This window comes from Heptranchias perlo, chromosome 15 (assembly GCF_035084215.1).
Source record: "Heptranchias perlo isolate sHepPer1 chromosome 15, sHepPer1.hap1, whole genome shotgun sequence".
NCBI classification, from domain to species: Eukaryota; Metazoa; Chordata; class Chondrichthyes; order Hexanchiformes; family Hexanchidae; genus Heptranchias; species Heptranchias perlo.
Window position 1 is genome coordinate 3,957,370 of NC_090339.1, and position 12,565 is coordinate 3,969,934.

General features: G+C 43.4%; 1 protein-coding gene across 1 annotated transcript; it reads left to right on the plus strand.

The window, feature by feature from the left end:
• Positions 1-903: 903 nt before the first annotated feature.
• LOC137333178 (probable G-protein coupled receptor 139) lies at positions 904-8,119 on the plus strand. The gene is made up of 2 exons (XM_067997362.1): positions 904-973; positions 7,215-8,119. The coding sequence occupies exons 1-2, from the start codon at positions 904-906 to the stop codon at positions 8,117-8,119; spliced, it is 975 nt and encodes a 324-aa protein (XP_067853463.1).
• The last annotated feature ends 4,446 nt before the right edge of the window (positions 8,120-12,565 follow it).

Genomic DNA, 12,565 nt, shown 5'->3' on the forward strand with positions numbered 1-12,565 from the left:
GAGTGTTTGGGGCCCTGGACGGTGGGAAGGGAGGAGGTGAAGGGGCAGGTGTTGCATCTCCTGCGCTCGCACGGGAAGGTGGTGTGGTGAGGAGAGTGGGTGTTGGGGGTGATGGAAGAGTGGACCAGGGTGTCAGGGAGGGAATGGTCCCTTTGGAATGCTGGAAGGGGGGGAGGGGAGGATAGGGGAGGGGGAGATGGGTTTGATGGTGGAATCCCGCTGGAGGTGGCGGAAATGGCGGAGGATGATACTTCATGCTAAACCTTTATAAATCACTGGTTAGGCCCCAGCTGGAGTATTGTGTCAAATTCTGGGCACCACACTTTAGGAAGGATATCAAGGTCATAGAGAGGGTGCAAAGGAGATTTACCAGAATGATACCAGGGATGAGGGACGTCAGTTATGTGGAGAGACAGGAGAAGCTGGGATTTTTCTCCTTAGAGCAGAGAAATTTAAGGGGAGATTTAATAGATGTGTGCAAAATCCTTCTGTGCCGTATCATCCTATGATTCTATGATTTTGAGAAGTCTGCTCTAATTCTTGGATTTAATTGCTGAATTGCTGCGAACGCCCCACATTACATCAACAGTGTGAAATCAATAACTGCAGCCTGATCTTCAGTTTACTTCAGACTATGCAATCTGTTTACTTTTCTGGAATATATATTAAAACATTCCCGTCATTGTGTGTTTCCCTGTACAGCAGTGCCATTTAACCATTTAAACACATTCTATTACGTAATATTTCTCAACTGACTGCCGCTAATGAGAATATTCTGTTTGTTCAAATCCCTGTAACTAATGACAATGACGGTACAATCTGATATAAATAACGGCTCCCTCCAACGTCTCAGTCAAAGCTGTTGCCTCTGACCCAACCAAACATCAGAGCTTCTCTCAGGAAATGCATGGTCGAATAACTGGTCTGGCGTATGCCATCTGCTACCCTATAATTGCAGCCGTTGGTGTCCCTGGTAAGTCACTGGGCTGGTTATTAATTGTGTAAATGGGTCTATCATTGTATCACTGCTCCCACTGTGTCTCTAATAATTATAATGTAATAATATATGTATTCAGTTCTGATGCAAGGCAATTGACCTGAAACCTTAGCTCAGTTTCTCTCTCCACAGACGCTGCCCGACCTGCTGAGTGTTTCCAGCGTGGAATGTATTGAAGTAGTTTTCTAGAACAATATGTCAACTTGGGAACAGGCTATTTTTAATCTAGTATTGTGTAATGAGACTGGGTTAATTAGTAATCTTATCGTTAAGGAATCTCTGGAATAGAATGATCATAATATGATGAATTTCATATTGAGTTTGAGAGTGATGTAGTTAAGTCCGAAACAAGGGTCTTAAATTTAAACAAAGCCAATTACATAGGTATGAGGGGCGAGTTGGCTAAGGTAGATTGGGAAATTAGATTAAAAGATATAACGGTAGATAAGCAATGGTGAACATTTAAAGAAATAATTCATAATTCTCAACAAATTATACATTCCATTGAGGAATAAAAACTCCACAGGAAAAGTGGTCCAACCATGGCTAACTAGAGAAGTTAAGGATAGTATTAGATTAAAAGAAGATGCTTACAATGTTGCCAAAAAGAGTAGTAAGCCTGATTGTAAGAGCTTCTACAGGTATGTAAAAAGGAAGAGATTAGCAAAGGCAAAAGTGGGTCCCTTAGTGGTGGAGATTGGAGAAATTATAATGGAGAATAAGGAAATGGCAGTCGTTAAACAAATATCTTGTATCTGTCTTCACAGTACAAGACACAAAAAAATACCAGAGATAGTGGGGAACCAAGGGTCTAATGAGAGTGAGGAACTTAAAGTAATTACGATTAGTAAAGAAAAAGTACTAGAGAAATTAATGGGACTAAAAGCCGACAAATCCCCTGCACCTGATGGCCGACATTTAAAAGAGGTGGCTGCAGAGTTAGTGGATGCATTGGTTTAGATCTTCCAGAATTCCCTAGATTCCAGAGCAAACCCCATGGATTGGAAGGTAGCAAATGTAACCCCGCTATTCAAGAAAGGAGGGAGAGAGAAAACAGGGAACAATAGGCCAGTTAGCCTGACATCAGTAGGTGGGAAAATGCTAGAATCTATTATTAAGGATGTAGCAGCAGGGCACTTAGAAAATCATAATATGATTCGGCAGAGTCAACACAGTTTTTTGAGGGTGTAACTAGCAAGGTAGATAAAGGGGAACCAGTGGATGTAGTATATTTGGATTTTCAAAAGGCATTTGATAAGGTGCCACACAAGAGGTTGTGACACAAGATTAGGGCTCATGGGATTGGGGGTAATATATTAGCATGGATTGAGGATTGGTTAACGGACAGAAAACAGAGAGTAGGAATAAACGGGTCATTTTCAGGTTGGCAGGCTGTAACTAGTGGGGTGCCGCAAGGATCAGTGCTTGGGCCTCAGCTTTTACAATATATCTCAATGACTTAGATGAGAGAACCGAGTGTAATGTATCCAAGTTTGCAGATGATACAAAGCTAGGTGGAAAGTAAGCTGTGAGGAGGATACAAAGAGACTGCAAAGGAATATAGACAGGTTAAGTGAGAAGGTGGCAGATGGAGTATAATGTGGGGAAATGTGAAATTATCCACTTTAGTAGGAAGAATAGAAAAGCAGAATATTTTTTAAAAGGTGAGAGATGAAGAAATGTTGGTATTCAGAGGGATTTAGGTGTCCTTGTACAGAAAGTTAACATGCAGGTACAGCAAGTAATTAGATAGGCAAATGATATGTTGGCCTTCATTGGTTGGAGAATAAGAATAAGGATGTCTTTCGGCAATTATATAGGGCTTTGGTGAGACCACACCTGGATTACTGAGTACAATTTTGGTCTCCTTACCTAAGGAAGGATACACTTGCCTTAGAAGGGGTGTAACAAATGTTCACTAGACTGATTCCTGGGATGACTGGGTTGTCCTATGAGGAGAGATTGAGTAGAATGGGCCTATATTCTCTGGAGTTTAGAAGAATGAGAGGTGATCTGATTGAAACCTATAACAGTCTTAGAGGGCTTGACAGGATAGGTGCGGAGAAGCTGTTTCCTCTGGCTGGAGAGTCGAGAACTAGGGGTCATAATCTCAAGAAAAGGGGTCGGCCATGTAGCAATGAGATAAGGAAAAATTGCATCACTCCAAGGGTTGTGAATATTTGGAATTCTCTACCCCAGAGGGGTGTGGATGGTGAATCATTGAGTATATTCAAGATTGAGATCATTAGATTTTGGGAAGGGAATCAAGGGATATGGGGATCGGGTGGGAAAGTGGAGTTGAGGTAAAGGATCAGCCATGATCTTATTGAATGGCGGAGCAGGCTTGAGGGGCCTTATGGCCTACTCCTGCTCCTATTTCTTATGTTCAGTTTAATAAACTTGTTTTGTGTCAGTTCAAATTGAAGACTAAAAGAGTTATTTTTACAGATACCATGTAGCAACATTTAGGTTTCCTGAAATTATTAATATGTTCACCTACAACCAGTATTTTAATAAAAATATTTAATGTATGATACTGTTGACCAGAAGTCACCGGTTAACGGTTTTAGCTTAGTACACAGAGGAAGAGTCAATTCTCTCTTAATTCTCAATTCGCTTTATTAACGTCATTAGATCATGTACATACCGCTTATACGTCTAGTTAGATATAGGCATGCAGTTTACAGCAGGTTATACAGTTTTATACTCAAACTAGGATTTAAACGCACACCCACTAGGTTTCCCTGACTAACACTCCCTGAGTATTAAGATTTAAACGCACACCCACTAGGTTTCCCTGACTAACACTCCCTGAGTATTCAGATTTAAACGCACACCCACTAGGTTTCTCTGACTAACACTCCCTGAGTATTCAGATTTAAACGCACACCCACTAGGTTTCTCTGACTAACACTCCCTGAGTATTCAGATTTAAACGCACACCCACTAGGTTTCCCTGACTAACACTCCCTGAGTATTAAGATTTAAACGCACACCCACTAGGTTTCTCTGACTAACACTCCCTGAGTATTAAGATTTAAACGCACACCCACTAGGTTTCTCTGACTAACACTCCCTGAGTATTAAGATTTAAACGCACACCCACTAGGTTTCTCTGACGAACACTCCCTGAGTGGTCACAGAATAGAAAGGATATTATATTACCCGGAAAGGAGAGGTAATGCTGGCCAGGCAATTCGCTCTCTCACTCTCGACGTCGTCTCTACGTCCCTGACGTTGGGTCCCTACTTCCACGATGGTTAATCTCCCTCAAAAACACACTCTCGCTCCCTGGCACCAAGCCTGCAATTCTTCAGTTTTATTCCCAAGTCTGTCTTTTCAAATGATGCTGTCTTCTCCGATTGGCTCAAAGTTGCTGGAGTGGTCAATGTCATCCCCTGATTGGCTCTGTTCCAAGGGGCTAGGGAGCATCACCTCAATACTCCTTTTCGAAATAAGGCCTGGTGTCTCATCAAAGCTCCTTTGTCCCTCGAAGAAGCGGAACGAATTCAAACCGGTTCTGGCCAGTTCAGACCAGTGACTGAACTCCAGGTCACCTCAGTTCAAAAGTCAGTGTCTTTGTTAGCACTTCGAATTAACCTCTATAGGTTTCTGCAGCTGCTGGCCAACAATACCTTTGTCAATTCTGACATCTCTGCAAAAATTGAGACCCCTGAGAAAAGGAAAGAACTTGCATTTACGAAGCGCCAGTCACAAATTCAGGACGTCCCAAAGTGCTTTACAGCCAATTTTTTTTTTTATTTATTCGTTCATGGGATGTGGGCGTTGCTGGCGAGGCCGGCATTTATTGCCCATCCCTAATTGCCCTTGAGAAGGTGGAGGTGAGCCGCCTTCTTGAACTGCTGCAGTCCGTGTGGTGACGGTTCTCCCACAGTGCTGTTAGGAAGGGAGTTCCAGGTTTTTGACCCAGCGACGATGAAGGAACGGCGATATATTTCCAAGTCGGGATGGTGTGTGACTTGGAGGGGAACGTGCAGGTGGTGTTGTTCCCGTGTGCCTGCTGCTCTTGTCCTTCTAGGTGGCAGAGGTCGCGAGTTTGGGAGGTGCTGTCGAAGAAGCCTTGGCGAGTTGCTGCAGTGCATCCTGTGGATGGTACACACTGCAGCCACAGTGCGCCAGTGGTGAAGGGAGTGAATGTTTAGGGTGGTGGATGGAGTGCCAATCAAGCAAGCTGCTTTATCTTGGATGGTGTCGAGCTTCTTGAGTGTTGTTGGAGCTGCACTCAACCAAGCAAGTGGAGAGTATTCCATCACACTCCTGACTTGTGCCTTGTAGATGGTGGAAAGGCTTTGGGGAGTCAGGAGGTGAGACACTCGCCGCAGAATACCTAGCCTCTGACCTGCTCTCATAGCCACAATATTTATGTGGCTGGTCCAGTTAAGTTTCTGGTCAATGATGACCCCCAGGATGTTGATGGTGGGGGATTCGGCGATGGTAATGCCGTTGAATGTCAAGGGGAGGTGGTTAGACTCTCTCTTGTTGGAGATGGTCATTGCCTGGCACTTATCTGGCGCGAATGTTACTTGCCACTTATGAGCCCAAGCCTGTATGTTGTCCAGGTCTTGCTGCATGCGGGCACAGACTGCTTCATTATCTGAGGGGTTGCGAATGGAACTGAACACTGTGCAATCATCAGCAAACATCTCCATTTCTGACCTTATGATGGAGGGAAGGTCATTGATGAAGCAGCTGAAGATGGTTGGGCCTAGGACACTGCCTTGAGGAACTCCTGCAGCAATGTCCTGGGGCTGAGATGATTGGCCTCCAACAACCACTACCATCTTCCTTTGCTCGAGGTATGACTCCAGCCACTGGAGAGTTTTCTCCCTGATTCCCATTGACTTCAATTTTACTAGGGCTCCTTGGTGCCACACTCGGGCAAATGCTGCCTTGATGTCAAGGGCAGTCACTCTCACCTTACAGCCAATTATGTTTGAAGTGTTGTCACTGTTGTAATGTAGGCAATGCGGCAGCCAATTTGCGCACAGCAAGCTCCCACAAACTGCAATGAGATAATGACCAGATCATTTGTTTTAGGTGTTGGTTGAGTGATAAATATTCGCCAGGACACCAGGGAGAACTCCGCTGCTCTTCTTCAAATAGATCCATAGGATACTTTACATCCACCTGAGAGGGCAGACAGGGCCCTCGGTTTAATGTTTCATCCAAAAGACGGCATCTCTGACAGTGCAGCACTCCCTCGGTACTGCACTTGAGTCTCAGTATAGATTGTGGAGCTCAAGTCTCTGGAGTGGAACTTGAACCCATGACCGCCTGATTCATAGGTGAGAGTGCTCCCAATGAGCCAAGGCTGAGAAATAAGGCTGGTTCAATGGATTGAATGGAGTTTCTGATGAGACTGGGTTTAAAGACCAAAACTGTCCCAAACCAGGTACGAATTGGCAGGATGACTGGTGTGGTACATGGGGAAAAGTCACACTGGTGGAATAGTGTATGCTCTTGTGAGACTGAGGCAGTGGCCTGTTGTTGGGTCAGAGTACAGGGAGTTTTACTCTGCTGACTCGGGAATCCTTGATGCTCATACTGGGATACCTAAAATGGGAAGAGTTCCATTCCTCAACAGTAGCATCTTAATGAAGATGAATTAATAATTTTTTCTTATCTAAAAAGTGTCCTTAATATTAGGGTTGCCAACTCTCCAGGATTGTACTGGAGTCTTCAGGAATTAAAGATTAATCTCCTGGATACTGCTAGGAGCAACCCAGGAGAAAAGTAACAGGGGCATTAAAAGAAGTTGTGTTTTTGTTTCATTTTCTTTGAATAGTTTGTTTATTAGTTATAAGAATATTGGGAGATGGGCCCAGCGGTTGGAGATGGGAGGTCATGTAATGAAACCTCCAGGAATGCGTCCAACCAGAGGTGACCACCCTATTTAATATCGCTGCATGATAGGTCTACGATTAATGACAGGTGATGTACAGAATGATATATTCATACTGTAACCTATCAGTTTCTTACCCCACAAAGCACTGACACGAATACAGAGAATTATATAGAATCTACAGCACAGAAACAGGCCATTCGGCCCAACTGGTCTATGCCAGTGTTTATGCTCCACATGAAGTACAGGGATTAATGTCCAGGCATTGAGAAAGCTGTAAATCTCACACCAACTCCTGTCAAACCCGACGTGTTTGCTCTGAATCCAATCGCTGATTTCCCCTCTTTCCTACAGCGAATGTAGCAGCGATTGTGATCCTGTCCCGAGGAAAGTGCGGTCTATCCCGATGCGTCACTCACTACCTGGTGGCCATGGCGGTGTCCGATCTACTGGTCACCATCGCCGGTGTGATATTGAATCGGATCAATGGGCTTTTTCTCCCGGTCAGTTTCCTGTACATGACTCCGCTGTGTCGTCTCAGAGCCGTCTTGCTGTTCGCAGCCAGAGACAGTTCGGTCTGGTTAACGGTAGCTTTCACCTTCGATCGCTTTGTAGCCATTTGTTGTCAGAAGCTGAAAACAAAATATTGCACCAGAAAATGCGCGGCTGCTGTGATAGCAACTGTCAGTGTGCTGTTCTGTTTAAAAAACATTCCCTGGTACTTTGCATATGAACCTAGCTACATAACCGATGGTGTACCATGGTATTGTAACTTAATACCAAATTATTATACTTCACTGGCATGGACAGCCTTTGACTTAATCGACACGATGTTAAGCTCATTTATTGCTTTCGGTTTGATTTTGCTGCTCAATGCCCTGACTGTCAGACACATCGTGGTGTCTGGTAGAGTCCGCAGGAGACTGCGGGGCCACAGCAATGGTGAGAGTCACCATGACCCAGAGATGGAGAACCGGAAGAAGTCCATCATCTTACTCTTCGCTGTGACTGGTAGTTTCATTTTGTTGTGGACGATGTATCTTATCGTTTTCCTGTATGTACAGATTGCAAACCAATATACTTCCTCTGGTCCCAATGACCCTTTGTACATCGCCCAAGAAGTAGCGTTCTTGCTTCAGCTCCTGAGTTGCTGCACCAACACGTGTATTTATGCAGCGACCCAGAGAAAGTTCAGAGAGGAGTTGAAGAACGGAGTGAAATATCCGCTGAAATTAATTGTCAAATTATTTACACCATGAAAATGACTGAAATCCTTATAGCTTAGTCTTGTATTCCAGAAGTGAGAGGTGGTATAAAGCTAAAGAAAGTGCTTATAGGAATGAAAAGAACAGTCGAGATCCTGCAGATCGGGAGAGAAATAAACAACAGCAAAGGGATAGAAATAAAGTATTCAAAGCTTCGAAAAGGGGATATGAGAAAAATCTCGCCAGGGATATCAAGGACAACACTAAAGGTTTGTACAAGTATATCAAGAGAAAGACGGTGACTAAGGGTAATGTGGGCCTCTTAAGCAGGTGATATTATAATTGAAAATCAGGAAATGGCAGACTTACTAAATACTTACTTTGCTTCGGTCTTCACATTAGAGGGTAAAGTACCAGAGATACGAGAAAAAGCAAAAATAAATGAAGGGGAGGAACGTACTGGATTTAATATAAGTAAAAAAATGGTAATGGAGAAAATAATGAGACTGAAGATAGATAAATCTCCAGGACCTGATGGTTTCCACCCCAGGGTATTAAAAGAAGTAGGTGAGGAAATTAGAGCATCAAATGTAGTAGGCAACAGTCTAGTTAGAGAGATAGACACTGTTCTCTGCAGCCAAGAGCGAGAGTCCCGAAGGCTGTGTTGCCTACCCGGTGCCAGGGTTAAGGACATCTCCTCAGGGCTGGAGAGAAACTTGCAGTGGGAGGGGGAGGATCCAGTTGTCGTGGTCCACGTAGGTACCAACGACATAGGTAGGACTAAGAAAAAGGTTCTGCTGAGGGAGTTTGAGCAGCTAGGGACTAAATTAAAAAGCAGAACCACAAAGGTGATAATCTCTGGATTATTACCTGAGTCACGAGCAAATTGGCACAGGGTCAATCAGATCAGAGCGATGAATGCGTGGCTCAAAGATTGGTGTGGGAGAAGTGGGTTTCGATTCATGGGGCACTGGCACTAGTACTGGGGAAAGAGGGAGCTGTTCCGTTGGGACAGGCTTCACCTGAACATGCTGGGACCAGTGTTCTGGCAAACCGAATAACTAGGGCGGTAGAGAAGGTTTTAAATTAAATGGGGGTGGAGGGTTCAGGTGGGGCGAAGTTTAGATTGATAAAGAGAAAAGACAAGGAAGTAGTACAGGAAAATGATGGGGGTAATGATAAACAGAGTGTGTCAGGAAGTGACAGAGTGTACAAACATAAGAGTGCACAAGCAAATGGGGCCAGGGTAGGAAAGAATGGCAAAAAGACAAAATTAAAGGTTCTTTATCTGAATGCGCGCAACATTCGTAATAAGATAGATGAATTGATGGCACAAATAGAAACAAATGGGTATGCTCTTGTGGCCATTATAGACATGTGGTTGCAAGGTGACCAAGGTTGGGAGCTAAATATTCAGGGTTATTTAACATTTCAGAAGGATCGGAAAAAAGGTAAAGGTGGTGGGGTAGCTCTGATAATAAAGGATGAAATTGGTACAATAGTGAGAAATGATCTTGGCTCAGAAGATCAAGATGTCGAATCAATTTGTGTGGAGGTAAGAAACAGCAAGGGAAAGAAATCACTGATGGGAGCAGTATATAGGCCCCCTAACAGTAGCTACACTGTAGGGCAAAATATTAATCAGGAAATAAGGGGGGGCTTGTAAAAAAGGTAATGCAATAATCATGGGAGATTTTAACTTTCACATAGATTGGACAAATCAAATTGGCAAAAATAGCCCTGAGGAGGAGTTCATAGAGTGTATTAGGGACTGTTTCTTAGACCAATACATCGGGGAACCAACTAGGGAACAGGCCATTTTGGATCTGGTAATGGGTAACAAAACAGGATTAATTAATGATCTCAAAATAAAGGATCCCTTGGGAAGCAGTGATCATAACATGATAGAATTTCACATCCAGTTTGACAGCGAGGATCTTGGGTCTGAAACTACTGTATTAAACTTAAATAAGGGCAATTATAAAGGAATGAGGGTGGAATTGGCTAAAGTGGACTGGGTAAACAGATTAGATGGTATGATGGTGGATAAGCAGTGGCAAACATTTAAAAAGACATTTTATGACTCACAACAAAAATATATCCCTGTGAGGAGGAAAGACGCCACAAAAAGGGTGAACCAACCATGGCTAACTAAGGAAGTAAAGGATGGTATCAGGTTGAAAGAAAAAGCCTTTATTTCCAGGGGGATGGAGTATAAAAGCAGGGAAGTCATGCTACAACTGTACAGGGTGCTGGTGAAACCACACCTGGAGTACTGCGTACAGTTCTGGTGCCCTTATTTAAGGAAGGACATACTTGCATTGGAGGCAGTTCAGAGAAGGCTCACTAGGTTGATTCCAGGTATGGAAGGGTTGTCTTATGAGGAAAGATTGAACAGGTTGGGTCTATACTCATTGGAGTTTAGAAGAATGAGAGGAGATCTTATTGAAACATACAAGATTCTGAGGGGACTCGATAGGGTAGATGCTGAGAGGATGTTACCCCTCGTGGGGGAATCTAAAACGAGGGGGCATAGTCTCAGAATAAGGGATCGCCCGTTTAAGACGGAAATGAGGAGGAATTTCTTCTCCCAGAAGGTCTTAAACTTTGGAATTCTTTACGCCAAAAAGCTGTGGAGGCTGAGTCATTGAATACATTCAAGGCTGAGTTGGACAAATTTTTGATCAGCAAGGGAGTCAAAGGATATGGGGAAAAGGCGGGAAAGTGGAGTTGAGGTAAAAATCAGATCAGCCATGATCTCATTGAATGGTGGAGCAGGCTCAAGAGGCCGAATGGTTCTTATCTCTTATGTGTCTTATGGTCTTACAAATATTCAGATTGGCTTCTCAGCACTGAACTCTTTAAAAGCCATTGAATGTGATTATACTTTCCCGCTATACAACATTAACTCTTTAACTGCCTTAATAAGCTACAGTAATCTTGAACAGGATTCTAGTTTTTTTTAAACTCATCTTTCACGTCAGTGTGGATCGAACAACTAAATCGTCCTTTGTTGGATCGTATGTTTAAAGTGATTATATTAAATTCTCTGAATGTCTTTATCAAACTTTATCAAACAGCCTGTTATCCCTTCACTAATCTTCAACCGGCTTTTTAACTTACCGGTCTTCTTATTGCAGGGGTTGCTACGACAACTGCTATGGCAGAACCATTTGAAAGGTCATGGGGTCGGCAAAACAGGATCTCCTCTAACTCACCGTCCGCAGCAGAAAGGGAGATCTGCTAGTAGAGAAATAATCTATAAATAAAGGAACATTTTGCTTGTTTTGGATTCAGAACTGAGAGGATACACTTATCAGGAAAAGAGAAGTTTGAAGGTGACCTGAATGAGGTCTTCAAGATATGAAAGGGTTTGATAGGGTAGATGTGGAGAAAATGTTTCCACTTACGGGTCAGTCCAAAACTAGAGGTCATTAATATAAAATAGTCGCTAATAAATCCAATAGGGAATTCAGGAGAAACTTCTTTACCCAAAGAGTGGTTAGAATGTGGAACAGGCTAACATAAGGAGTAGATGAGGCAAATAGATGCATTTAAGGGGAAATTAGATAAGCACGAGGAATAAAGGGTATCCTGATAGGGTTAGATGAAGTCGGGAGGGAGAAGGCTCATGTGGAGCATAAATGCCGACTTAGACCAGTTGGGCCGAATGGCCTGTTTCTGTGCTGTATGCAAAAGCATTTTTTTTGCGTTTCTAAACAATCAGCCACTTAAATCACATGCAGCAAGTAAAGAGGTCAGCATGGGAACTCGGTCCGAGATTTTACTGGCATTCCTGGATTAGGATGAGGAAGAGGATTTTCTGGAAGAGGCAAGAAAGTCAGCGGCAGTTTGGGCATCTGGCACAAACAATTCCTTGTCCCAGGAGCTGCAGAAGAGACCTGCCTCCACCACCTATGTTTCAATAGGAATGCAGTCACTGGGATACGCCATCTCTTCGAGCTCTATCGACCTCAGGCACCTTTCAGGCAACGCATTCCAGATGATAACTACACATTGCATAAAAAACATTCTCCTCACCTCACCCTTTGATCTTTTGCCAATTATCTTAAAATCTGTGTCCTCTGGTTACCGACCCTCCTGCCAGTGGGAACAGATTCTCCCTATCTACATGGACCCTTCATAATTTTGAACACCTCCAGTAAATCTCCCCTTATCCTTCTTTGCATTAAGGAGAACAATCCCAGTTTTTTAGTCTTTCCGATACTCCGGCTGAGGCCTAACCAGTGATTTATAAAGGTTTAGAATAACTTGCTTGCTTTTGTACTCTCTGCCTTTATTGATAAGGTCCAGGATCCCATTTTTTTTTTTGAAAACAGACTTATCAACTTATCCTGTCACCTTCAAAGATTTGTGTACATGCACCCCCAGGTCTCTCTGTTCCTGCACGACCATTAAAATTGTACCATTTAATTTTATTGCCTCTCCTCATTCTTCCTACCACTTGTGGAGGGAGTGAGTCAGCACCTTCAGGGGAGG

Excerpts from the sequence above, each read along its gene's own strand:
- LOC137333178 (XM_067997362.1), top strand. The coding sequence starts at position 904 with ATGCATGGTCGAATAACTGGTCTGGCGTATGCCATCTGCTACCCTATA. Across the intron at positions 974-7,214 it reads TGCAGCCGTTGGTGTCCCTG|CGAATGTAGCAGCGATTGTG; the intron begins GTAAGTCACTGG and ends TCTTTCCTACAG.